Source organism: Colletotrichum gloeosporioides, assembly GCF_011800055.1.
Source record: "Colletotrichum gloeosporioides strain Lc1 chromosome Unknown consensus_75, whole genome shotgun sequence".
NCBI classification, from domain to species: domain Eukaryota; kingdom Fungi; phylum Ascomycota; class Sordariomycetes; order Glomerellales; family Glomerellaceae; genus Colletotrichum; species Colletotrichum gloeosporioides.
This window is the reverse complement of record NW_025544720.1, coordinates 167,614-193,906: the sequence shown is the minus strand read 5'-3', so window position 1 is coordinate 193,906 and position 26,293 is coordinate 167,614. Positions and strand designations below refer to the sequence as shown.

The window sequence follows — 26,293 nt, the reverse complement described above, 5'->3', positions numbered from 1 at the left end:
GCACCGTCCGCCTAGTCCTAGTCGTTGCCGGAGAGGCTTTGCAACAATTCAAAGTTGGGCATCCAGACAGGGCTTCCGCTGTCCTGATCGATCCAGTTCGCCAACTCGGCGACCATGGGCCAAGCACCTTCGAACCCCCCACCCGCAATTCCAGAGTCTCCAACGCTACCCAGAAACTGGTCGAAGCTTTCATCAGTCATTTGTCCCACTTCCCTCTCACCGGCAGCTTCCTCGCTCTGCCCGTTTATTGTCGTGTCCTGTTGTCTTCCTGCACGCATCTGAGCTGAGGCCATTTCCGCCAAGCCAGATTCACCATCTTGAAGCTTCTCCATAGCTGCGTTCACAAGAACTTCAAAAGCGTCTCTGTATTTGCGAACCCAAGATGCTCTCTCGCCCATGACAAACAGCACTAAAGAGCAAGCACGGATGTCATTTGCAAGTGCTACTGACCAAAGCTCATTGCCTTGTGTCCAGAGTCCATAAAGAAGAGTAACCCCGGCGACGAACACAGTCTGAACGGCAATGAAGCTGTGACCGTAGTCAAGGGTCTGATGGAGCCTCTTGTGAGCCTGGCAGATATCCCCCGCAGCTCTCATGCACAGTCCGTAGAACTGGTCAGAAGGCGGGAGAAGAGGTAAGAAAGGCTGAATTAGAAGCCTGAGAGCACGACTGTACAGCAACAGAGCGTAGTTGAGTTCGGGATGATTCGGTGCCATCCACTCATTGAGCGATGCACGCCAACTCTGGAGCCGTTGGTAAAGACGATCAAGTTTTGGTCGAAGGGTATCTAGGGCTTTGTCTGTTCGGTAAATGGAGTGGTGAATCTTCGACTCGATTCGGCGGAGCTTGAATAGCACAACTGCAAGTGTTATATCGTTTCCAACAGTCCCGGATGCAGATGAGCTGCTGCTGTTGATGCAAGTATCAGGGAACTCTACATCAATCTGGTTGTCCGCGATACTCAAGGGTCGACCGAGTGAGATGGCGATCGTCCGCTCTAGTAAGTAGACAGACCAGAATAGTCTTCGCCTGCGCTGAACCACGGATTCAGGAAGATTGTTTTCGTGAGCTGCGCGGTGAAGCCCAAGATCAATGGACGTCCTCATTGCCAGGCCAATCATGTACCACAGTCCATGGCTAGAGGTCGATCGGAGATGGAACATGACCAACAACGTCATCGCCTCAATATTCTGCACCGTCCGCGATTCCCTTGCCGCAGATATGTGCTGCAGCGCAGTTATGTAGAGGGCCTGTGAATATGTAAGCTCAGGTGCATCAATTTTGCAGCGGCTGTAAAGAGATAGGGACGTACCTCCGGGGAAAATCCCGGGCCACGCTGTGTCAACTGCACCAATGTTGCACCCATAGCATAAACTAAGTACAGCTTAAACACACCAAATCTTTCAGCCTTGCTCAAACTTTGCGGCGGAGTTGCCGCTAATGCGACTCTTTCGCCATGCAGCTTCCACAATTCCTCGGGCTCGAGAAAAGGGTACTTGGAGTGCAGTTGGGATATGTATGCCCTCAACATCTTTGAACCCTGCTCATCACTCGGGGGCTCTTTGACACCATGAGCCAGAAGATCCTCAACTGTGAGGCACCTAGGGCCCGGGTTGAGGCAACCAGTTGACCGATTGGCGCTTGCACCGTCATGAATGTCTGGCAACATCTTGTTCCAGACAGTAGCTTGCACCATCTCGCCGAGGTTGAGGGCAAGCGACAATCCGGCGGAAGGTCCAACGTAGGCAGGAGCCTCGAAGTTCCCTAGCGACACGTGTGCAACCACGTCGCTCAGAGCATTTTTGTCCCTAGTTGAGTGATTGGAGTGAATACTGGCGGTCTCTCTGGGGGTCGAGTTGGTTTCCGGCGTAGGAATTTGAGCCAGCTTGTTCTCCAAGTAGGCCACCCTTTCTTCTAATGCCCGGGTGTATCTGAATCAGTCTTCAGCTCACGTTCATTAAACTTCCCTCATGAGCTTATACTTACGCAGTCGATGAAGCTTCATCTGTGACATCTACCTTGTCGCATTGAGCGCCTGACCTACGACAGTTCGAACAGACCGGAAATTGGTCGTCACACTTCAAAATCAGATAGTTTTCCCGGAATCCTTAACAACTCTAGTCGATTACCTTTTGCTTACGGCTTTTACATCTTGTGCAGGCCGTCCTTCCTCTCTTCCTAGGGTTCGGAGGGACTCCGGCTGAGGAGACTGGGGGCGATGAAGCCGGGGGATATGCGTCAGGTGTCATCTCCGCAGGCTGTTAACATGAGATGCCCGCCAAGAAGCTCGACTGCCAAGTTGACCGCAGCGCTGAGCGAGACTGCGGAGGCGGATGTCCGATTTACATAGATGTCGGTTGCGATCACCGGTGCCGATCTCGCCTTCAGACAGCTTTTTCTTCGTCGGACGACTTCCGTGAGACACTAGTCCCACTTCGGGAACATTCCGACGCAGCAGCCGTCGCACTGCCGATCGGACGTTCCGACACTTGTGTTTCGAGCAGCCAGTGAGAGGGTCGAGTCAGCCATCATTAGCAATCATCTCTTTCTCAACGAAATGTCTTGGCTATGCAGGCTGGGGATAGTGATCATGTGCTAACTACACAGAGCTACTACTAGGGGTCTCAACAAGCTGCTTCGCCTTTTGTACCAGAAGGTTTACTGTACATCGACGTCGGTCTTGTAAATGGACGTTCAAGACTTCATAGAATTTTTCTAATCCTCATAACTAGAACCCTATCTCACACACCCTTCATCCACTCGCCATTGGGTTTGTACGGAAATTCGGCCCTCATATGCTTAGCAATATCTCTTCGAGTCGTGACCCAAACCCCCTCTTTCTCTGAGATGTATTTCATGAACTTTCTCAGGGCCTCAGATCTTCCCGGCTTGCCAATGATGCGCGTATGCAACGGGATGTTCATCAGCTTCCCGCCCTCTCTGTACAAACAGTCGAAGGTGTTCTTGAGATATTGCTCATATGTCTCAGCGACAGAGCTGCCGAATCCAGGTGACATGTGAAACTTGCCATCATTGCAGTCATAGTTGTAAGGGATCAGAAGCATGCCTTCTCTCTCAGCTTCTGGCAAGTCTTTCTCCCAAGGCAAGTCAAGCCAGTAAGGCACATCGTCGTTGTAACACTCCGAGGACCAGAGAAACTCTCCACCCAGGCTCTTCCAAACCTCTGGGAACAAGGAAGGAGTGTTTGGGGTCCCGCGGCCGAAATAAGCACCGACCGGCATCTCGCCCGAAACCTCTTTCAACATCAAGATGTTCTGTTTGATATACTCCTTGTCTTCTTCCAGAGAGTAGTTCCAGATGTCGAGCCACCTTAAACCATGGCAGGCAATCTCATGGCCGTCGCGAACCAGGGCTTTTGCAAAGGTCGGGTTTCGTTTCAGGGCGTAAGCAACGGCATACGTGGTGAAGCTCCACCCAAACTCCTTGAATAGTCGAATAAGACGCCAGGATGCAGAACGGCTGCCATACTCAAAGTCTTGCTCGGCGTTGAGGTATCGTGCACCTTCCTTATAACCACCAGACGCACCCTTTTCCCATAGATATGGCTCCGAAAAAGGATCGCCATCCAGGATGCTTCGCTCCCCTCCCTCTCTGGATTTTCCATCAGCCCGTGATACTCGTTAAATGATGCGCAAATCGAAACTTACTCATAGTTGAGGACAAAAGACACGGCAATGCGAGCACCGTTGGGCCACTTTGGATCAAACCCCTCCTCGCCGAATCCTAGACATGATGATGTTAGACGCACATGTTTCGGTTATTGGACCATTACTCACCCTCAAAGTCGCGAGGTATCTGGAGACTCTCCTCGATATGCACCATTTTTGAAGTTGTTAAAAATTGTCGGTGTTGTTCGAATGTTCGGACAGTCTCAGGCGAAACTTATAAATGAGCCATCCAAGATCGATGGCTTCAACGGAATCTCGTACTTGTCGCGACAAGCAATGCATGCCCTTTAATACAACATTTGAAACCCCCAATACGCATCCTCCATAAGTTAGCCGCAGAAGACTATCGGGTTGCCCCTCCTCCGAGAACTAATTCAACTTGCGATATCTTGCGGGGTACGCGGATGGTGGGGTTGATCCTTCCTAAGATAAGGACATAGTGGGGTTGATCGAGCTGCACTGCTACCGGTTCACGGTCGCCGATGACCTTTTCAGAGAGAAATCGGATGATCCGAATGTAGCGAATTCTTTGCGGGGAGTTGATAATAGCGATAAGATATCGATCCAGGGCTTCCGGACCTATCTAAGAGATTAGGTATGGGTTAGAACTCCTGCAGACACTCAATCTATATTGGCTTGAATGATATCAGCTGGCTTTGATCGCGAATATTTTGAATCGGGTCTCAAGTTCACGGAATGCGCCTTTTTGAGTCTAAATCTCGACACTGATCCCGAAATGTCTGTCTTCTCTTTGAACGTCGACAAGACAAACCCCGTCACGGCGGAGGTTCTTGACGATAGCCTCAACGCGCTGGGTGTTACTCTGAAAAATGATGAAAAGGATGAGTACCAAAAACTTCTTGCAGTGTTCCACGAATCTGTAGTCGGAATAATGTCTCTTCCTGGTGAGTGCCGTGTAAAACTTTTGTCAAGCTAGACTAATACCATTTGGCAGACTACGTACCGCCAGTAGATGAGGTCAGATTTCCGAGGGAAGACATTCACTTTCCTGACTCGTCCGACAACCTCCTATCAGCGTGGGCGTGGAGATGTCGAATTGAGGACCAGCAGAAGAAAGGAGGCCTTCTTGCTGGAAAGACGGTTGCTGTCAAAGACAACATAGCTGTAAAAGGGGTTCCGATGCTTATGGGCACCGACTTTGTAAAAGATTATGTCCCTGTGAGACACTCTTCCAAAACCATTTGAGCGTCTTCAATGGCTAATGCGTGAAATCAGAACACCGATGCAACTATCGTCACCAGACTTCTCGAGGCCGGAGCCGTCATTGCCGGAAAGTCAGTCTGCGAAAACATGTGCCACTCAGCCACAAGCAGCTCATCCTCAACCGGCCATGTGCACAATCCTTACGCCAAGGGCTATAGCAGTGGAGGAAGCTCGAGCGGCTCTGGTGCTCTGGTAGCCAACGGCGATGTCGATATGGCCCTAGGCGCAGACCAAGGAGGTTCAATTCGTGTGCCTGCCGGCTGGTGTGGTATCTACGGTCTCAAGCCTACCTTTGGCCTTGTCCCTTACACGGCTTGCGGTTCTAACGAGCCGACGAATGATCACATCGGGCCCATGACACGAACCCTCCTCGACAACGCTCTGATGCTGCAAGCCATCGCCGGAAATGACAACATCGACGATCGGTCTTTCGCAGCACCTTCACCGGACAAAATCTCTAAATACTACGACAACCTGGTTGCGTTGCAAAATCCGGCCGACCTATCCGGTGTTAAAGTCGGTGTTTTGGTCGAGGGCATGAACCAACCCTCAGTTGAGCCTCGCCTCAAAGCCTGTGTGGAGGCAGCGATCCAGGGACTACGTGACCTGGGCGCAACCGTCGAAGAGGTCTCAGTGCCCTTCCATTCTCAAGGCGCAGCCGTGTGGACGGCTATCAGCAAGGCCGGAGGATATCTCGCCAAGCGAAATCTTAACTTCGGCAGAAGAGGCCATGTGATGACAGACCTCACCGATAAGTTTCAAAATCTCACTCAAGAGCAATGGGACAACGCGTACGTCTCGTCCAAGAACATATACCTGAACGGGGTTTACGCGCAAAAGGCGTTTCCCGGTCTGCTGGGGAAGGCAACGAACTTGAGCAGGAAACTCCGAGACGATTACGACACGGCACTCAAGAAATATGACGTGCTGGTTGCGCCCAATCTGCCCTACATCGCCAACTCGCATACCCCGTATGATGCATCGCCGCTGGAGAAGATTGGTAAACAAGTGGGATTGACTGCGAACACTGCTCCGTTTGATCAGTCAGGACACCCGGTACTAGCCATGCCTATCGGTATGCTCACCATCGAGGAAGGCCCACTAAAGGGCTCCGGAACCAAGCTGCCAGTGAGCATGCAGGTCATTGGAAAATGGTGGCATGAAGACGATGTTTATCGGGTGGCATACGCGTGGAGTTTGAAGAATGACTGGAAAACTAGATAAAGGACAGCCGGCAACTCTGGTCTTCGAATGTTTCCCCGGGCCGAAGGTAACATGATGTTGTAGCACAATTTCGCAACTTAAGAATACACCCTACGCCTTCGCGAGCTATGAAGAAATCACTTCACCTTCTTGTGCATCATATTTACCAACAGCACCTGGACCGAAAGACGGCTTCCCCGATGCACTAGACGTTGTCCTGATCGACACTTTGAATGTCTTGCAAGGATAAGTCGGCCCCTCACATAGCTTTGATTAGCTACGAATGGTAGCTGCAGACTTACTTGTTTAGGATGCTAGGGATAATCGAGTCAAGTAGTCTCCCCCGAAGGTCGGGACAAAGCGATCGGACTATAACTAATATGATTAGCAGGGGATAAACTCGTGAGAAATAAACTTCCAGGACAGAACGCCGTCTGATTCACACACAGCATCCCACGGCATTCGAGTCTCTCCCTCCGCGTTACGGCATGCGGCGACCGGCAGTAGCGGGTCCGAGGGCGGAGTCTATCTTGTCTCGGTGGCCTCAGTCCCGGCCGACCTCGGGCCCTTCAACTTCGGCTTCTTGCCCGATGCGCCGGCACCGACACGAGAGGGGACCAACACTCCTGGGAACCCCCACGCTCCGCTCCCGGCCCCGGCAAAATTTCCACATTATCCTCGACACGCAGGCCCAGACCCAAAAAGGTGTTAGATAAGGGAATTGCAGCCTCAGTGGGTCCCCGCGGGCGCCCTTGTCCAATATCGTGCCTGATTTCAACCCGAAGTGGAGGTGGCAGACGCAACAAGAGTTGCAGATTGTGTGGTTGTTCCCCGCTGCGGAGTCGCTCCGCTTTGAATTCCTAGCCGGACCCGGCCCAATGAAACATTTTTTGCTGGTTTTGAGCTTCCTTAATTCATGGATGATGTCTTTGAAGGCGTCTCGGAGCTGTTGATCCATTGATTGTGATTGACCGACTTCGGAATTGGGTGTCCGAGTGGAGACCGACCGGGTAAGGATTTTTTCTGCGTTTTCTTTCAACTCCCTTTGAACTTCGCGCACATGCGTATTTAAATGCAAAGCTCGTCCCCCTATTTCTGGTTTGTTTTACGCTGGGTTATTGTTGGAATGTGTAGACTGTTTTCTTGGCAAAATCCTGAATTCTCCCTTGTCAGCGATTCTCTTTCATCGTGTCTTTAGTTCAACCCAAGTTGGCAAATACATCGCATTCAACTCCGTGTTCTCTTTTCTATGTCACAAGAAACGCTACATCGAACAGGTCTCCAAGATGTCGTCGATAAATACGCTGTCAGAAGTACCCACGCGAGTGGATGAGCTGCCGCCAGACTTACTGGCAATGAGGACCTCCAACGCCGAGAAGGGTGTGAACATCCTCGCGCAGACTCCTAGCCGGCCCTTCTCATATCGTGAGGATGATACTGTTTACGCCAAGTTCACCCCTAAGCGCAAGATCCTGATCACAGCCATTGTGTCCTTCGGTGGCCTTGGTGTCAATCTGGCAGCCCTCCTGGTATTATCAGCCCTGCCTGAGGTGGCAGCGGCTTTCAACACCACGGGAACCGTCATCAATTACTCCAACGCGCTATTCCTATTGATCATGGGCATCGGTGTCCTCTTCTGGGGCCCGATTAGTCAGGTGTACGGCAGAAAATGGGTAAGCACAATCATCACTGTACCTCGAACATCATGTACAATAGTAGTCTTCACAATAGGCTTTTTGGCAACTCTCGCTGTCGCGCAATTTCCTCATCGTTCCGTTGAACTAAATATCCCAGGTTTTTGTCATATCGACAGTGTTGTTCTGCACATTCTCTCTCGCAACTGCGAAGGCCCCCAACCTGGCCGCATTCTTTATCTTCCGATGCATCACCGCGTTCGGAGGCACTTGCTTCCTGGTCGTCGGCTCAAGCTGCTTAAGCGATGTGTACCGACCGACTGAGCGCGGTACGGCGTTGGGCTGGTTCCTGGGTGGCACTCTGATTGGACCTGCCTTTGGTCCCTTCCTCGGAGGCGTTATCGTGACCTACTCTACGTGGGAGTCGCTCTTCTGGTTCCAAGGTGCTGTGGGAGGAGTAGCAATGATCCTGGCCGTTGGCTTCTTGCCGGAAACAAGTCATGGCAAGTGGTCCGAAGAGCTAGAGGGGCTCACCTTCAAAGAGAAAGTTGGACAGGTCTGGGAGTGGACCAACCCATTTCGTGTTATCTCCCTCTTCCGCCATCCGAGGATTCTTCTTGTGGTAAGTCTTCCCAAAGCCTCCTGCCATTAAGAAAAATCGTAGGTTTCCGCGCCAAAGCTGGACCGCTGCAAGCTGCAAGCCTCAACTCAAAACGCATGACGCGTTTTGATCAACGCGGTAAGACGCAATCTGTTGGTTCACCCCCAGCTAACTACACATCCAGGGCATCGCCGCATCATCGATCCTGTGGAACATGCAAGTTCTCTTGACGCCCGTTCGTTATGTGATCAACCCGCGATTCCACCTCACTTCCCCGCTGCAATCCGGGTTCTTCTTCCTAGCTCCGGGAGCGGGGTACCTCGCAGGCACCTTCGTCGGCGGCCCTTACGCCGACTACACCGTCAAAAAGTGGATCAAGAAGCGCGGTAGGCGGGTACCGGAGGACAGACTCCGAAGTGCTTTTGTTGCCATGGGGTTGGTGATTCCGGGAAGTGCGATCATCTACGGATGGGCTATCGACCAACAAAAGGGCGGCATCCCCCTTCCCATTATCTGCATGTTTGTGCAGGGTGTTGCTCAGATGGTCTGCTTCCCTTGCCTGAACAGTTATTGTCTGGATGTCTTTCGGGACCGCGCCTCCGAAGTCATGGGTATGCTTTCCAACTCACCAACTTAACCCGTCTTCCTCTATCATGAAGATGGAATTGCTGACGTTAACCCCACAGCGAGCAACTACTTCATTAGGTATCTATTCGCCGCTATTGCGACAGCAGTATGTCTTCCGGGAGTCCAGGGCATTGGTGTCGGTTGGTTTTCGACAGTGAGTGCTCTATTCGTCATGGTGTCCTCTGCTGCTGTGATCTGCATCGTGATCTTTGGCTCGAAGACCAAGACGGCGGAAGAAAAGGTTGAGAGTGCTTAGGGCGGTCTCGGGATGTTCTGGTACTTGGGAAAAATTCTTAGCATTTGTTTAGAAATACTTAATAGCCTTCGAATTCATGATCATCTATGGTCAATTAGCTTCCTCGAGTATTTGACTGCTCTATCTTGACGCCGTTCAAACATCAAGATGTTTGTATCGAATTCGACCTCTTGTTGGCGGTGGCTTCAACGGTCTTGATCTGTTTGAGAGCGGGATCCAGCGGGATGGCGGAACGGCGGCTTCCTTGCCGCCACGTTGTACCCATGCGCAGCCAACATTTCAGCCGCATTTCAGTTGCATCTTTACCAATCTCCGCATGATCTGCGAAAAGAATTCTCTCAATCATGTAAACTTGATTGGCTCGGGGCCATCAGCTCCGAGGAGTTGACATCTTAGATCGCTCCATGAACGCCCTAATTATGGGGGAGATTTTACAGCACTAGGCATTATGGAGATGCCCGTGTCAAGCTAAGGGCGCAGGCCGAAGTGGGCCATTGGCGGCGAAACCAATGATTTTGCCTTTTCAGGGATGGCATTGACAACAAGGCGCAACAACAAAGGCGAGACCTACCATGTGCTCGGAAAAAGGGCAGCAAGTAAACGCGCCTTGCCAGACTTTTTAGAGTTAGTGCGACGTGTCTCGCGGTTTCCAGAAACATCGATCGACAAAAGATCCAGTTCTTGCAACGATGAAAGCGGTTACGCGATGCTCAAAATCTGTACAAAAGGCCCAGCTGCTCGGGTCTCCGATTTGTAGAAAAGTTAATCCGGGCTATCCGTACAGGTCACTCTTTGTGTTTCATCATTATCATCCCTTCCCCGTCGCTCGGGATCGTCAAGTCAGCCGCCTCCTCAAGCGCCCGATCTCGTTCTCGTCGGCCACCCCCGCAGCCATGGCGAAGTCAGTAGAGATCCGATCGGACGGTCGTCCTAACATCGACATCCGGCCAGCCACACTCGATGATGCCAAAATAATCGCGGAGCTGGGTGCGCATGTCTTCTCCGTCACCTTTGGCCACTCAGTAGAGCCGCACGAGCTGCAAGCGTTTCTGGACGAGTCATACAGCATTGAAGCAGTCACAAAGGACTTGAAAGATACCAACAAAGACACCATCCTCGCAACGGACGCTGCCGGCGACATCTTGGGCTTTGCAATGTTGACCCGCGGCTCTACAGAGCCATGTGTCGCGGACCTCGAGGGCATTGTCGAGCTGCAGCGGATCTACTTGTACCCTAAGGCCCACGGCACTGGTACCGGCAAGGCACTTGCAGACAAGTTGGAAGATATGGCTAGGGAGCAGGGCTTCAAGAACATCTGGCTTGGCGTGTGGGAAGAGAACTTCCGGGCAAGGAAGGCTTATGAGAAATGGGGATACAAGGCTGTCGGCACTCACGACTTTGTCGTCGGCTCTGTGGTTCAGACGGATGATATCCTGGTAAAGGAACTATAGGAATGGTGACTACAAAAGGGTCAGGGTTGAGTTTACGGAGTTTTACTTTTCTTGAGTGTCCAAGAGATAGATTCATGACGATAGACACAGATGAGGTGCGCTAACGCGCGTAGTAGACATCGGAAATAGAGTAGAAAACCTACGAGCCAGACATGAAAATTAATTGTGCACACATGATGAAATCGGACTATTTCAATGTTCGCGCAATACCCGTACGTTACCTTAGGACAGTTTTACTACTTAATGGGGCGTTTTGTAATACCGCCGATTCTTGTTCACAACCCACCCAGTCTATGTTCAATAGCTTAACGAACCGAGACTCATGAATGGCTAGTCCCAAGGTATGCCATAATGTTGTACATCATTCTTGAATCCAAGTCAGCCTCAGTCACTCTTACAGAATTGCACGTGGCGCTGCTCTAGTTAGCAAACAAAAGCAGCCTCTTCTTAGGAAGCATACATTGAGCCATAATCCCTATGTTGACGGATAGCGATCTGTTGCGAGACACCTTAGGTTCATATGGAATTCCACGTCGTGAGAGAAGATTATCATGAGCAGAATCGACTGAAAATCCACTCCACATCTAGTAATTACACGCATTATGTTTCCCAATTCGACGGTTGCGGTACGACCATGGTCCCTGCGCCCTACGCCTCACAAAGCCACGCCCTACATATGACAGCTGTGGATAACATCCAGGTGACAGGATAGTGATTACTGATCATCTGTACCATGCCCAACATTGACTCGAGATGTTCCGGAGTCAAATAAAGGCGGACCGATGGCCTACTCTAAGCTGCAAATACAAGAGAATTCATAGTTATTGTTGCAGTCACCGGGAAACCCAACTTCATCAACACGCATCCAATATGGACAAAGTTACCCGAGAAGTACGATACCGTATTTTCGAGTATTACCCCGCGAACTGCCGTCCACCAACGGCGCAAGATATTGCCAAGTCAGTCGGCATCAGCGAGGAACAAGCACACGTTTCACTTCAACAGCTCAACGCCGCTCACCATATAGTCTTGCATAAGCATGGAGTTCATACCCCGACACCAATTTGCATGGCGCATCCGTTCTCTCACCTGTAAAGTGTCCAAGAGGATGTTGTAACGAACGCTGCTGACAGTATTGTGAACAGTCCCACACCCTATGTTGTGGTAAGTTGCCTTTTCATGTCAATATAGAATCGCTTCTAATCGGAAAACTAGACTCAAGACACCCGGTCCTGGTGGACGAACTGCGCCTGGTGCGGCTTCGGCTTGGCGGCGATGTTGTTGGGTCCTCATGGCTCCTCCCCATCCCCGGTCAGCTTGTCCGCCAAGTCCGGCACAGTCGATGGGGAAATGAACTTCATAGTCACGAAGAATGGCATTCAACTTCGCGACAACGAAGGGGAAACTGAAAAATGCGTCGTTCACTTCTCTGCACCTCTCAAAACATGGTGGACTGACGTGAGGTTTGCTTGTGGCACGATTCACGTTTTTGGTAGCCAGACACAAGCGGCGGAGTGGGTGAGTACAAGGAAGATCTTCGATTTATTCCAATTTTTGCTGATATACCTCAAGTGCGAACGATACGGATTCAGATATGGAGAGGCTATGAACTTGGAAACAATGTGGAAGCTCTCCAAGGTACGATTGAACCTGACCATTATGTACTACCAATTTATTTCTTCGGCGACTTACAGTTCTCTAGGCTTGGTATGAGAACAAAGCATCGCATGATTACGACAGACTGGATGCTCAAGAGGTCACCGATCTCTTCCGGGAATTGGGGTTGGTATCCGAATTTTGGTCTCGATAAAATGGCGGGCGCTGCGCCTCATATTGAACAATGGCCTTCCAAGGCCGGACACAGAACGCGGAGGCTTCGTCAAAGCGGAACGAAATATTACATCATCAGCTTATGGTATTCGTTGACTTTCATGTTGGTCGGTCATGTTTGCTTCCTCCTGTTGTTGGCGGTCCGGTCAAACCAACACGAGGCGGAGTCGTTGCTCCTTAAGCGCCAACCCTCAGCCCCCGACCATTATGCGACCGGCCCGTAAGTCTCCAACAGCTGTCGTATTGTTGGTGCAATCATGTTGAAAATGGATGGATCGCAGCGTCTGCAGCCTAAGCTCATTCGACGATCCCCTGCAGTGATAATGCAACTCAACAGCACCTGTTTGAGCCACGGGCTTGGGCTCCTAGGCAGACAGCCAGGCATACTACACATTCATATATCAGGCACCATTATCCATCGTCTTTTCAAAGCTTTCCTGCTGATTCTGGTCACGTTCAATTTCAGTCCAAGTGTCCGCAGCTTTCTGGGCTGTTGAAAATCAGAATGGCAGCTGTCCTTGATGTCGCGAACCTGGAGGAAAGATGGACAATTTGTAAAGTCGAGGACGACCGGAAATCCGCCTTGATCGTCGTGAGTCTGAATAGCTCGATGCAATCATTTGGGTGGTTGCTGATTTACTTGGTGCAGGACTTGTTCAACCACGTTGAGACGCTCACTCGCAAAGTCGCTGAAGCTGAGCAGAGCCTGGAAGAGAAGAACATTTACATCAAGTCTGTGAAACAAAGTGGTGCCGAAATGAAGCTGCAGATTAATCAGCTTCAGTCCGAGAAGGTATGCTATGACTTTCGTCGCCGGTTTGAATTACACGATTGACGATGCTAGGATAAATACTCCTTTTCTTCTGTGGTCATCGACGGCGATTGTATGCCGGTAAGTGCTTTACCCTCACACCATCGTTTCACCCCGCAGTCAAGCTGAACAATTTTAGTTCACCGACGAACTCATTACTCAAGGATTTGAGGGTGGCAAGAAAGCATCAGGAATGCTGCGTCAAACCATCTTGAAACATTTGCCTATGTTGGACCCTGGCATGCCACACCATTCTCAAGTAATGATCCGAGTATACGCCAACCTCAAGGGTCTTGCCAAAGTTTACCATGATACACAGATTTTGAAAAATGTGGAAATCTTGAATGACTTCGTGAGAGGCTTCAATATGGGGTCATCTCTCTGTGATTTTGTTAATGCTGGCAACGGAAAAGAATGCGCGGATGAGAAGGTTAAAGGTACTTCAGGAACAACATCGAGAAGCCGCATGATATGGTGAGCTGACATCTTTAGAAAACTTCGAGCTTGGTCTCAACGACGTTCATTGTCGCCGAGTCTTGTTAGGCGGATCAGGCGACAATGGGTACGCTCGTTTACTTGAGCGACATCTTGCCGACAACCCCAAGCGAAACAAAATTGTCCTAATCGAGGGACCCCCGTTCGAGAGGGAGCTGGCAGATCTTCAGGTCAGCTTCCAAGCCCTGTCCCTTTCCAGCGTATTCAGGGCGCAGAAGCTCCCAAGCGTTAAACGACGGGTATCGTCTCAACTCACCCCTCCGACAACGCCGTCCACGGGCTATGCAGCCGCTGCTTCGAAAGCTTCCGCTCCATCAACCTCGGCAACCAGTCAGATGGACTCGCCGTCCACGACGACTCCAGCACACACGATGAATGTGGTGCTTCGCAACAAGGCGGGCGAGCGTGTTGACTCTCCCCTGAGTTGTATGCCGCAGGACGTGATTTTGATGAAAAATCAGAAAATGTGCAACAATTTCCATCTCCTTGGGGATTGCCATTTCTTGAGGAACTTCGGGTCGTGTCAGCATAAGCATGGCCCAAAGTTAGATGGTAAAGATCTCCAAGCTCTTCGTGCAGTGGCTCGCCATTCGCCCTGCCTGGCCGGCTTGGATTGCGACGATCCGAGTTGTATTCACGGCCACCGATGTCCGCGAAGCAGCTGTAGTGTGTCTGGGTGCAAATTTCCGTTGAAGATGCACAACACCGACACAGTTGTTGTTCGTCGTGTGGTTTGAGAAATCCTGGAAATCAGTTGGGTGCTGCTTCGTTTTGTTTAGTATCTTCATTTGTAACTAGAGCTTATTTCTAATTCGGTCATTTTGTCTCTAATGTATATCGTATTCTCTCCCCACTTGGATGCCTAAAGCTCGAATCCGCGAAGCAGCTGTAGTGTGTCTGGGTGCAAATTTCCGTTGAAGATGCATAACACCGACACAGTTATTATTCGTCGTGTGGTTTAAGAAATCCTGAAAATCGGTTAGGTAGCTACTTCGTTTTATTTAGCATCTTCATTTGTAACTAGAGCTTGTTTCCAATTCGGTCATTTTGTCTCCAATGCACATCGTATTCTCTCCCCACTTGGATGCCTAAAGCTCGAATCCGTGCCAACTGAAAGAAGAAGGTGTCGATAATAACATGTGCTACGCCCTACTCGCTTCGGCCGAACCATGTCCAACTGGTGCTGCGCCGTCGAGATCAACAGGGGTTCGGACCCTCCCGTGCGCCATTTCAGGCCAAGCGTCCAATCACTGAGGACTTCCATGTCTGATCTGGTGATGATGCAAAATGATTCATACCGGACCCAGTCATCTTCGGTGCGATCTTCTGGATCTCGCCGGGGCATCCCCGCTATCATGGACTGTCTGTGCGAGATGAAGCTTTTTTAAAAGATGCACCATGCTCTGTTTCACCTGCGATCTCAATGGTTATTCAGAGGACAGTTGAATCCATAGCGAGCCAATATGACGACCCGAGATTCGCAAAGTGCAGCTGGGCGCTGTCGGGTTCAAGCAACTCGCAGGATATTTCCCAAGACGCCTGCACCGGAACCCACCGTATCGAAGCTGTCAATCATCGACGCGACAGTCGCACGATTCACGCCTACCGCTGCGATATGGCTGTACGATAAGATTGATATTGTGCAACTATCATACCCGAGCCTATTCGAAATACTTGGATCGGCCCTCAGCGAAACTTTGGACGATTTCCCTCATTTTGCAGGGCAAATCCAATGGGCGACCCAGGACATGGTGAGGAACGATGCAATTCAGCGTCATCTTGGGCGTCTAGTCGTTTCTCATGGATCTCCAGAAGACCCTGGGGTAGAGCTCATAGTTGCCGAGTACGATACCAACTTGGACCAGGTCGTTCCGAGCAGAAGCGAAAGAGAAACGAGTTTGAAAGAGTGGAATGCGAGCGACTTCCGGCAAAGCGACTTCCTACCGAAAACCAAAATCGCGCTATCATCCCTTAATGCGATCGAAGGGTTGCCCAGCGTGGCTATTCAGCTCACGGCATTTAAGTGCGGAGGCATAGGGATCAGCGCAATGATTGCACACCCACTCGCAGATGCTGCTTGCTTAATGACCTTCATGAACTCTTGGGCTGCGCGATCAAGGGTACTACTACATCCCGAGTCCATATCTAATGACTCAAGGATTATCAAGCCAGTCTTTGACTCGTCCCTGCTTGACCGAGTCGCTGAACTAAGCCATGGCGGAGCACCCGACAGTACCAAGATTCAGAAGGCCCGATCACTCCCAATGCACCGATTTGACTGGTGGGCGGAAGATGCGCCCGGGTTCCCGTCTGGAACCATGCATTCCACCAAGGCTACGATGCCGTCTGCTGAAGAAATGGGAAGCACGCAGCTCAGCCCGTCAGCCTTTCCGCCATGGCCAACATGGGACATGGCTGCGCCAGTTGATCACTATCAGATCCGTTTCTCGTCCAGCGAGCTAGCGAGAATGAAAGAAGCTGCGCAAGCAAATCTTCCTGCTAGTATGGCGTCTTGTCACATGTCTCGACTTGATGCTGTGTTGGCACACGTATGGACTCTCATCAATCGCGCAAGAGGTCTTCAAGATACTCAAGACAACGTGTATCTGGACATCACTCTTGGACTTCGACCAAGGGTGAGCCCGCCATTGCCCCAGACTTTCGTTGGGTCTCCTCTCCTTCTGGGATATGTCGAGAAGACTGGAGCAGAGGCGTCCACCGCGGAATTGGGGCTCGTCGCGGGTGCAATCAGAGACATGATGGCCATGTTCACTCCAGATGCGGTCGCAGCTTATATCCATGATGCGGCTCATGAAGTTAGTCCACAAAGACTATGGCAAGCCTTCTTGGGCAAACACCATACACTTGTTACTTCTTGGGTCAGGGCACAAGCCTATGAGCTGGACTTTTTTGGAACACGGCAGGTGGCCAGGTATGTCCAGGGAGTCATGCCGAAGGTCGATGGTCTCGTCCAGGTCATGGATGTTGCAGATACTGGCGACTTCGATATCAGCATATGCATTCAACGGGAGGCCATGGAACGGCTCCTGAGTGATCCTCTGCTACGGAAGTATGAGTCTTGACAACCGCGATGGCTTTTGCGAAGTTTATGGCACAATTGGAGCCAATCTAATGGACAATTCAATTCTTAGAGTAAGACTTACACTTTATACAAAGACATTATTTGGAACTTTCATGAAGCCAGATTCCTCCGCTCATGCTATTATCGTCTGCTTAAGTAGATACAAGAAGATCAAATATGTACATGTAGACCTTGACCATCATTCTCCGAGTCGTCCAGGTCCAGTCTTGACAATAGTGATTACGATGATAATTATGGTTCCTTCACTTCTGATTTGCCTCAGTCATCCACTGGCCGATTTGCGCTTAGGCGTAGACGTAGCAAAGTGGCGATCCGCCAATGGTGTTCATCAGCTCGCTGATTGTGCGGTTCTCTGCCAGGACTCCAAGGTAGAGAACATCTTCCACAGTAGTGTTCCGACTCGCAGGCCTGTTGTTGATCGTAATAGTGCCGGCAACCTCGAAGGCGTTCCACAGGTGCAGAGCTTGCCACAGCCAGTACACGCGGTCGACCATCGCATGGTGAAGGAAGAAAGAAGGGTCAACGGGTGACGAGTACAGGTCGCTCGCCTCGCCGTTGACGGAAAAGTGGCCTGCGGCGTGCATGCCGAGAAAGCCGTCCGCGAACCTCCCCTGGAGTTCGTTTTGGAAAAGCTCGATGTTGTGGGAAGCAGCTCCGATAGTGATATTGGCCATGTTCTCGTTCGTCATCCAGTTCGTCATGGTATAGGAGCTGAGGTCACGCTTCAGGCATCGAGGGTTGTGGCCCAGTCTTCCTGCAGGACTGGCCTCCATGCCGTCCATACCAGGGTTCACGGGTCCAAGGTTGACTGTCATGCTATGCATATGTTAGTTTGACTTCATTAGACGATTGGAATAATGAGATACTTACTTGACGAAAGGTCCACTCTCTACACAGCCACCGCCCTTACCGGAAGGCAACCAGATGGCACCGGCACCGCTGAGGCTGCCATTATGCTGGACGAAGGCACCGTCGCCACTGAGACTCGTGTCGCTGCCATCAAAGATTGGAGACTTGGTCAAATCATCTTGGTACTTGAGCCAGTTCCAGTACTATGATCTTTGATTAGAAGGTTTCAAGCTTAAAAGAGAGAAGTCGAAGATGTTCAATCGTCAAGAGAGTCAGTCCACTTACAGGCTGGGCGCCCTTGTAGCCACATTCGTTTCTCAGAGCCTCCTCGTAAGCCCAGGTGAAATACCGATGCCACGTCAGGAAGTTTCCCTACATAGCGATGTTAGAATGAATCGCACCCAAAGGTGATTGTTTTTCTTACGGTGCCGTGGATGGTGGTAGTCTGGTTGATATGCACGGCAACGAAGTCATCATAGCGGTTCCGGGCGCCCGGGGCAAACTCCGGATCCGACTTGGAGGGCGACGTCAACATGCACTGGACAGCACTGATGTATGCCTTCTTCTCCTTGTCAGAGAATGCCTCCCTTCAGACGCATATTAGCAACCGAGGACCTACGCGCGATCTGCACGAAACTGTGGGGGGAGTACGAACCAATCCCGGCGATAGCGTGCGTTGAAAATATTGCAGCTGCTGCGCTTGTTCATCATTCCCGGGTTGGCTGCCTTGAGGGCGTCCATCGCCCTGATCTGCAGGTCAGACAGCACATCGCGCGTCTCAATGGGAGAAGCAAGAACCGGTGCGCTCAGCAGCCCAACGGCCGCAGCCACGATGTTGATGGAACGCATTGCTTGACGGTGTTCGTGTTTTGGGAAGACGAATAGACTGCAGGGTCGTCGCGTGCGAACAGGACAAGGGAATTAGGGAGAAGGAGGAGATGTGGTCCTGTGTTACGTATGGCAAAGACACCTGATTCTCTGCAAAGACGAACACGCGCGGGAAAATACGTGGGAAGTGGGAGCGGGATTGACGGTCCGGAACTTGTGTTCAGAGATCAAGAGGACGCCGTTCCGCCATGCAGTCACAGAACCTCGCTAGCTATATAGACGGATGCCTGTCAGACGTTGAGAATAGATTAAAATCCGTCGGCTAGCGCATCCGGCCTTTGGCTGCAGGGCTCCGGATCCGCGCCGCGGACGTCCTAGCCGCACTGGGCGGGATGGCATGTCTGGAAGGCTGCAACCCCTGGCGCGGGATGCCGCTGTTGGGGGGCGAAAAATTGAGGTGAGGGTCGTCAATCGAACGGTTTTATGCGGCGGATAATGGAAGAAAATTCGATAGCCCAGATCCTGATCCGGGGCCCACGGGGCCGGGATGCTGGATGTAACCCTCTTCGGTCAAGATGGGTGGATGAGATGCAGGGGAGATGGGGAGATGCGTCTCCGCCGTTGCCACAGGCCGAGGCGAATCATCAGAACGGTATTTGCCATCGGCAAGAACGGCGATTCGAAAACGACAGTAGCACTCGGCTTCCGGCTCAGCTCTAAGTAACGGTCATATTCGTTCTGATATCGTCCTTTTTTTGGTCTATGGGACCTCCCGCAACGCACCGACTCGCGTGCCCCATGAGCTTAACTCAAACCCTCAAACTCAAAAGCAACAAAGTGTTCATCCCATCCTTGACTTCAGTCGTGACATTTGAGACAGTGTCCAACTCGTCGGTCACGGCCCGTCTCCACCAAGTCAGCACTCAACTTCGGGGATAATCAACCGTCGTAACCGATCGAGGACAGATCATTCTCTGGTCTGTTGTGACTTCCAACCCTTCCCGCTAGCCAGGTCTTGGCATGTATCCCATAGCATCCGAGAGGCAGGCAATCCACTACTCGTTGCAGATTGCTTCCGATAGGCCGCTACGCCTGTTGAGCTTTGAGAGACGGGCGATTCCGTCGCAATTGTTGCTTTTTATCGTAGGTCCGCCGTGGTCTTTAGCGGAGAAATTCTGCTGAAGAGCCCTCCTACACCCACGCAAGTCCACATTTTTAATTAAGTGCCAAGGGCATTGATCCGAAGTTGCCTGATGGGCAGTCCTGAAATGGCAGACGAAGGATCGATATCTTCAGGGCGTGCGGCCGCCAGCGCAGGTGCAGTTGGAAATTGGACAAACCTCTGTCTTCACGTTTGAAGACCATTTCCATGTCTCAGGTGTTCCGAAGAGTCGGGTTCGATAGTTCATTACAGATATTCTCTTGACAGATGCTGCTCCGTGCGGCAGTAGTACAGACGGTACTGCAAGAGGGCGGCGTCGTGATGTGGGAGACACCACCCTTGTTGCCCCCCTTGGAGCCTCCTTTCCATTTCGACCACTCACATATCGAATTCGCGATCCTGCAAAGCAAGCACAATCATCACACACTCCACTCCATGCAAGGAGCACTCCGGCCCAGAAATTTCCAGACAGATTTCAATACCTTTGCCATTTGTGCCATTCTGATAAGATGGATCTCCTTCCATGCTTCTCCTTGGGACACAGTCTAGAAGCAGCAAGTCGCACGAGATGTTCCCTCGGCTCCGCTGGGCTAGAACAGGAAGCTCTCCAATGTCTACCCAAGCGAGCGTCACCCAGTGACGACTTCCTTAATTACTCCGTTTCGTGCTGTCCCTATTCCCGCCCCATGTGCCCTGCATGCTGTAAGAATGGTGTGGTTCCTGCATGCCCTTGATGAAATCTGAATTCTCTTCGGAGCCGAATAGCTCAGAAATCATTCATGCTTAAAAGATTGCGCAGGTCCCCTCGCTCCTGAAAGTGCCCACTCCTGATCTTCGTGGCTCTTTTTTGCTCCCGATACCGTCTTTCCCCTTGTATCAGCGTGCGCCGCGTCTTTGACGCAGTCGCCTAGCATGTCTTCGACTTCGTCCACCACGGCTGTGGACCCGGCAAGAGCCGCGGAGAGCAACACCGCGATGATCTTGGCCGTGACAGGAACCTTCCACCTGATCGCGCTCATCTTTGTCAGTCTACGAACGTACACTCGCGCGGCTATTGTGAAGACGATAGGGATCGATGACTATATGATGATCATGGCTGCGGTATGGATACCCGGGAGATCTCGCGCCTTGGCGTTGGTGCTGACCCTCTCCAGCTTTGCGCATTGGGTGGAGGCATGGTAATTTTCATCATCCAGGCTCAATATGGACTTGGAAAACACAGGGATACAATCAGCAAGCTCGACTATGTTGAATATTCCAAAGTTGGCTTCTTTCAGTCCATCATCTCTGCGATCGCCGCCCTGGCTTTCCTGAAAATTTCGATCGCGCTGTCCCTACTGCGACTGAGCAAGAACCCCTGGTATTCGCGATCACTGTGGGCACTCATCGGTATCCAGTCACCTATCCAATTGCGGTATACTAAATGCTGATCACTTTCCAGTGTTCGTCGTGCTGTACACGATCATGGCTTGGCTGAGCTTCTTCTTGTACTGCAAGCCACTCGCCGGCTATTGGGATAAAAGCCTCAAGCCTACCACTTATGGCATCACGTTATTTGTGAACTTTGCCCTTATCAACACAGGTATGCCGCTTGATCGAGCCTGCACTTGCTACGATCTAACCAGCTATAGCGTTCAACATCTTCACTGATGTCTGCTTCGCAACGTTGCCGATCCCCATTATTTGGGTATTGCAGATGAAGCTACGCACCCGAGTCTATCTGATCATCGTCTTGAGTCTCGGCTATTTGTAGGAAACTCTCTTTGTCTGTGGTATGCTACAACAAGCTAACCGATTCAGTGCCGTCATCATGGGAATCATCAAGGCCGTCTACCAGATTGCTCAGCCCGGTAACAAGGACGGAACCTTCTATCAGAGTGTCCAGTTCTGGGGATTGTAAGTACCGCTGGGATTATCCTACGCTTTTGCAGTTGCTGATTAAACTTCGTGCAGTCTCCAGCTTAACCTCGGTATCATCGCCGCCTGCGCGCCAGCACTCAAGCCTCTCGTGGGCAAGGCCCTTAAGATCTCCTCGAGTCGACGATACAATAGCAACAATCTTTACGAGAATCGTTACCCTACCGGGCGTACCGGTAGGACCGGTAACGGCACGTCGAATGCCCGAAGGCAAGGATACAGGGAACAGGGAAGCCAAGGAGCGCCTGACTTTGAGCTTGAGGACGGCCCTTTCTCTGCAAGCACGGAGATGTACAGAACAACCATCAAAGGGGGCAATCACCCGGCGGCGGTAGCAGTGTACCAGAACGGACGCAGCTTTGGGGGGCGATCAGGGAGTGAAGAGACGATTTTGGTCTCGGATCAGAAGCTCAATGATCATGGTATCATGAGGACTACAGAGGTTTCGATACAGCGATAGTATATTCTGAAATGGTTTGATTATGGCCAAGGTCTCCGGTGTGCTGCGCGACGGATTCCGTTTCTTTTCAGAGGAAAAGGAGGAAAATATCTACTCCGACGAAACCATGCTGCGTACGCTCAACTCGGTGCCTTAAAGGTGCGGGGTCGTTGTTGAGTTTGGCGACAGGACGCTGTTCATGGAAGTCATCTAGAATTAGGCGCTGGCGGGCATGTTAAGCTCTGCTTCAGCGTACCACAGCATTGAAACTCTCGGGATCATTTCACTCAGTAACTAACTCAATAATAGACCCGTCAAATGCCTACGAACCTACACATCATAACCCCACCAACATGGAAGAAAATGGCCTTGGCGTCTTAGGGAACAAGAAAGTCGGCGAGAAGTCGCCGAAAAAGCGGCGCGGACCTGTGCCAAGATCGTTGATTGGGGTTACTCCATTCAAGACATCATGTAAGCCACATTCATCTTCAAGCATTCAGTCAATCCGAGTAACATAAACACTTTCTATTGGTAAACATGAATCATTTTGAGTGGAAATGTCTCCGAGAAGAAACATATAAAGCTACAACTGTCGAAAGGCTGCAAAGAACATACTGTGCTGGTATGTCTCTCTGCATCTATGTAGACACATTCCTGAGCTGATCTTCTGAAATCCAACAATCAATTAAGTTTTAAAACTGCGCCGGCATCCTTCACCCTTTATAACAATGGCATCTTCTGCGAAGCACACTCTCTTCCTCTGGCCGAAGGGATTCTATCCTCGTCGAGTTGTGTACTACCTGCTCCTCAAAGGCCTGGCCACTCCTGATGGCATCATGGAAGGTCAGAGCACCTCAATGTCATTGAAGATCAACATCATCAACTACAACTCGGAGACCAATCGTCTCGAACCTGCCGATGCCGACGACCCAAAGCCAGCTGACAAAAGCACCCCGTGCCTGCGAATCTTCGACGCAGACAAGGGAACCACCCGATGGATACACGAGAGTACCGCAATCCCGGCATACCTGGAAGACGCCTATCCCGATTTTCCTCCGCTCCAGAGCCGTGATATTGTGGAGCGAGCCATATTAGGCGACATCATGGCTGGCATCAACGCTGCGCAAGATGATTTCAGCTACTATTTGCGTCACGCGTCGCCTGTCGCGTGCAAGTATATGGGGCTTGATGCAGCAGATAGAAGCCATAAGGCAGCGCTCAACGCCAAGGCTCAGATGCACCAATGTCTGGTAAAAGTGCAGACATGGGCTTCGGATTCATTGGAGAAGACCGGATGGCTGACACCTGGCATCGCCACACCGGGTCTTGCAGACGTTTGCCTTGCAGGATGGCTCCGATACATTTGGCTATCGTATGAGTATGATGTCATCGAGGCGGAAGGCATGGATGCACTGCGAGAATGGTGGGTGCGCTTTCGAAAGCTCCGATGGTGGGCAGAGGTGGAGGAGACTGGGGAGAGTCATCCGGAAAGTCTTAGATTTGGGAGGGAAAGTCGAGAGATCTAAAACCATCTAGAGGAAAAGGATCGAAATGGCTCCTGCGCTTCATGTGTCCTTTTCTTTCAAGGTGTTAGTATGTGCAGGAGACGTGTCTTATGACTTCTAGATAAAGCAACCGTTGTTTTAATCCAGAAATGCTGTGCGTGTCAAGATTGCACATGGGCTTCTAATCAAAACAAACAATATCGTCGCATATCCAATCTCAAGTGCCTAGTATCAATCGCAACACTTAGCTAACCCACCGAAACTCTCTGCATGCTACATTTTGAATAGTCGATTAGGCCGCATCGTCATCTTAAGGGAACCGTCGACGGTTATTCCTGTTTGGACTTTTGAACCCACTTTGATGGAGTTCAAGTTTGTAGCCCAGCCCGCCCAGTATGAGGCTTCATAGTAGGAATACCAGTCAAATCAGTTCTGCTAGTGCTCCATCCAATCACATCCAAGCACTGTACCTTGGCACGAGTCTAATGGTCAAACTTCGTAAGAGGCCTGTTTAAGTTACTAGAATATGGCAAATTACTACTAGGTATTTAGCGGAGGAGAGGGCGGAGCGGGTTGCCCGAATTTTTTCTCTATTTCCGCATCCCGTTGCCTAATCCATGCAATAACCTGGTCATATCATTCGATGCGTTGCGGGGGAAAACATTGCTTCATGCCACCATCGTTCAGGATATTGAAGATGTGCTCAGACTACAGGTTAGTTCCAAGTATTGGCTGGATCTTCGAGGGCGATAAGCTGCATCACTATTTTTTTCAACTTTGCGCCGCAAAGCTGCTTGGGTGGCCTTGTATGGCAAAATGTTGCGTGATGTGTAGTCAATGGCCCTTCAGGTGGTCTTTAAGGCAGGCCAGACAAACTTGACTTAGTTGAGTAGCAAGATCTGGGATCGTTGGTGTTACTGTTCTTCATATTATTTGATGAAAGTGATTTCCAGGGTAACAGGTTGCTAGAAAGTCAAAATCCCACGTTTCGTTCAGCGACAAAGAGCACGACCCTTTTAGGCCGGGTGGAATCCGGGTGTTTACTCCCGGATTATGACCCACCCTTCCCGCAATCCTTGCTACATTCCGGCCCCGCAATCGGAGCTCAATGGCGGACCTATCCGAATGTCAACAATGTGATATTCCGAGACGCTCATATCTTTGGCTGAAATTGTAATACTTATCGCTTGATGGAACTTTCCATCTTAAGGTGATGCATGTACGGACGCAAGCCACATTGTCCAATGCCGACAATTTGCAACAGTGGCTGGTCCTCGGACACCGATGGCGTTATCGAGCAGCCTAATGTCGTTATGAACCCAAATCTGCCAGGGGCAGAAATTTACGTCCGCCATGCCTCCTTTCAGGAAGGTAACAAGCGTTTGTCAGTCCTGAATCAGACTGACTTTCGGGTCATTAACGGCACTTCTTTGGGCTCTTAAGACGGCGTGTCCGCCCGCGCCCAGACCGACCCGTTTTGGCCCGCAAATCTCGCCGCGCGTTCAAGGTCATGAAAACACCTCACTTCACCATGATTGCATACATAATACTGTTGACGCTAGACAGAATGTATCAAGCTACCACCTCTGGTCTTCAAAGTTTGGTAGGATTTTGGTCATCGACGTAAAGTCTTCGGCCTGATTTGGGGGTTGAGCCAAGCTTATGTATTTCCATACGAGTCTCTGCACCCTTCTCTTCCCAATCTTGAGATCACTGGTCTGCATTCCTTTCATGGTGCGTCAATGCAGAAGACAAACTGATCTCGTCTGTCTCCTCGAATGATCGCGCATCAGAGATCTACTTGCCATAGCCAAAGGAGCACCTGATCTCCAACTGAAAGCTCTCGATGGACTGTTGTCCAACAGCCTGTCTCACTTTGAACAATTCACATCCGAAAATGCGCCTTGACTTGGGCTCAAGTCCAGTCATCTCTCATTTGTTGGAACTCCATGTATTTGAGCGAGCCATGTCGCCTTGCACGGTGATTTGACTGTTTCTAGCAAATGTCGTCATTTGCCTTCGGTGTTACTCCATCGCAAACCTCCAACAGCTCCCCGTCAAATAGTGGACTCCGCCGCGTGGGGGTGGATAACCCCAGCCAAAACTGTCCAGTCTGGAGAGCAGAGGAGACACTAGGGATCAGCCGCGGTGGGAACACCGTCCCTGGAGGTCGTTCTCGACGGCTCGGCGGACGCGCCCGATTCTTCCCTTTCGTGTAGCTGAGTGTCAAACCTGATCTGAATGAGACGTTACGACCGGCTAGTCCCAGCTGATGAGGCGAATGTGGCCAGTCCGTGCCGGGCAGGATTTGAGGACCCCGATCGCGTGCTTGTTGGTGGTGAGGGTTTTGACGCCAAGACACCAAGAAGGCAACGTCAAGCCAGCGAAAACATGGATCAGGAATTAAGCCAAGAGACAAGCAATTGTGTGATTTTACCCCATCGTATCGACGCCTGCGGACATGAGTCGGGTCACTCCCGCGGGCGGCGTTATTCGGGATATATGAAGTCTCAACGCGTCTGCCACTGGATCGGCCATGATGCCCACAACCCTCCTCGATCCACGTTCTTTCGACAGGTCTACTTGACAACTTCACTCAGACCTTGAGGCAGTCTGTCTTAAAAAGTTGCCAGTGTTTTCACTATTGCAACATAGTCAGATAGGCGAAG

General features: G+C 50.9%; 10 protein-coding genes across 10 annotated transcripts; 8 read left to right on the top strand and 2 right to left on the bottom strand.

The window, feature by feature from the left end:
• Positions 1-17: 17 nt before the first annotated feature.
• Positions 18-3,843, bottom strand: GCG54_00014262 (Chitin deacetylase 1; the record flags this gene model as incomplete). Its single annotated transcript, XM_045414101.1, has 6 exons — positions 18-1,250; positions 1,313-1,931; positions 1,987-2,040; positions 2,746-3,612; positions 3,669-3,744; positions 3,798-3,843. The coding sequence occupies 6 exons, from the start codon at positions 3,841-3,843 to the stop codon at positions 18-20; spliced, it is 2,895 nt and encodes a 964-aa protein (XP_045259622.1).
• Positions 3,844-4,425: 582 nt separating this feature from the next.
• GCG54_00014261 (Amidase) lies at positions 4,426-6,137 on the top strand (the record flags this gene model as incomplete). Its single annotated transcript, XM_045414100.1, has 3 exons — positions 4,426-4,594; positions 4,645-4,868; positions 4,926-6,137. 3 exons carry the CDS (start codon positions 4,426-4,428, stop codon positions 6,135-6,137), a joined length of 1,605 nt encoding a protein of 534 aa, XP_045259621.1.
• A 1,039-nt stretch (positions 6,138-7,176) lies between these two features.
• GCG54_00014260 (Polyamine transporter 1) lies at positions 7,177-9,234 on the top strand (the record flags this gene model as incomplete). The annotated part of the gene is made up of 5 exons (XM_045414099.1): positions 7,177-7,180; positions 7,290-7,789; positions 7,911-8,372; positions 8,536-8,962; positions 9,038-9,234. The coding sequence occupies 5 exons, from the start codon at positions 7,177-7,179 to the stop codon at positions 9,232-9,234; spliced, it is 1,590 nt and encodes a 529-aa protein (XP_045259620.1).
• An 893-nt stretch (positions 9,235-10,127) lies between these two features.
• GCG54_00014259 (uncharacterized protein) lies at positions 10,128-10,685 on the top strand (the record flags this gene model as incomplete). The annotated part of the gene is made up of 1 exon (XM_045414098.1): positions 10,128-10,685. The coding sequence occupies one exon, from the start codon at positions 10,128-10,130 to the stop codon at positions 10,683-10,685; it is 558 nt and encodes a 185-aa protein (XP_045259619.1).
• A 1,275-nt stretch (positions 10,686-11,960) lies between these two features.
• GCG54_00014258 (uncharacterized protein) lies at positions 11,961-12,495 on the top strand (the record flags this gene model as incomplete). Its single annotated transcript, XM_045414097.1, has 2 exons — positions 11,961-12,323; positions 12,388-12,495. 2 exons carry the CDS (start codon positions 11,961-11,963, stop codon positions 12,493-12,495), a joined length of 471 nt encoding a protein of 156 aa, XP_045259618.1.
• Positions 12,496-13,020: 525 nt separating this feature from the next.
• GCG54_00014257 (uncharacterized protein) lies at positions 13,021-14,558 on the top strand (the record flags this gene model as incomplete). Its single annotated transcript, XM_045414096.1, has 5 exons — positions 13,021-13,107; positions 13,165-13,308; positions 13,360-13,407; positions 13,466-13,763; positions 13,819-14,558. 5 exons carry the CDS (start codon positions 13,021-13,023, stop codon positions 14,556-14,558), a joined length of 1,317 nt encoding a protein of 438 aa, XP_045259617.1.
• A 1,527-nt stretch (positions 14,559-16,085) lies between these two features.
• GCG54_00014256 (uncharacterized protein) lies at positions 16,086-16,904 on the top strand (the record flags this gene model as incomplete). The annotated part of the gene is made up of 1 exon (XM_045414095.1): positions 16,086-16,904. One exon carries the CDS (start codon positions 16,086-16,088, stop codon positions 16,902-16,904), a length of 819 nt encoding a protein of 272 aa, XP_045259616.1.
• Positions 16,905-17,208: 304 nt separating this feature from the next.
• GCG54_00014255 (Tyrosinase-like protein orsC) lies at positions 17,209-18,622 on the bottom strand (the record flags this gene model as incomplete). The annotated part of the gene is made up of 5 exons (XM_045414094.1): positions 17,209-17,740; positions 17,795-17,976; positions 18,059-18,145; positions 18,198-18,360; positions 18,429-18,622. The coding sequence occupies 5 exons, from the start codon at positions 18,620-18,622 to the stop codon at positions 17,209-17,211; spliced, it is 1,158 nt and encodes a 385-aa protein (XP_045259615.1).
• Positions 18,623-20,675: 2,053 nt separating this feature from the next.
• GCG54_00014254 (uncharacterized protein) lies at positions 20,676-22,140 on the top strand (the record flags this gene model as incomplete). The annotated part of the gene is made up of 6 exons (XM_045414093.1): positions 20,676-20,864; positions 20,918-21,152; positions 21,205-21,345; positions 21,395-21,512; positions 21,564-21,659; positions 21,717-22,140. The coding sequence occupies 6 exons, from the start codon at positions 20,676-20,678 to the stop codon at positions 22,138-22,140; spliced, it is 1,203 nt and encodes a 400-aa protein (XP_045259614.1).
• A 707-nt stretch (positions 22,141-22,847) lies between these two features.
• Positions 22,848-23,645, top strand: GCG54_00014253 (uncharacterized protein; the record flags this gene model as incomplete). Its single annotated transcript, XM_045414092.1, has 1 exon — positions 22,848-23,645. One exon carries the CDS (start codon positions 22,848-22,850, stop codon positions 23,643-23,645), a length of 798 nt encoding a protein of 265 aa, XP_045259613.1.
• Positions 23,646-26,293: the final 2,648 nt, after the last annotated feature.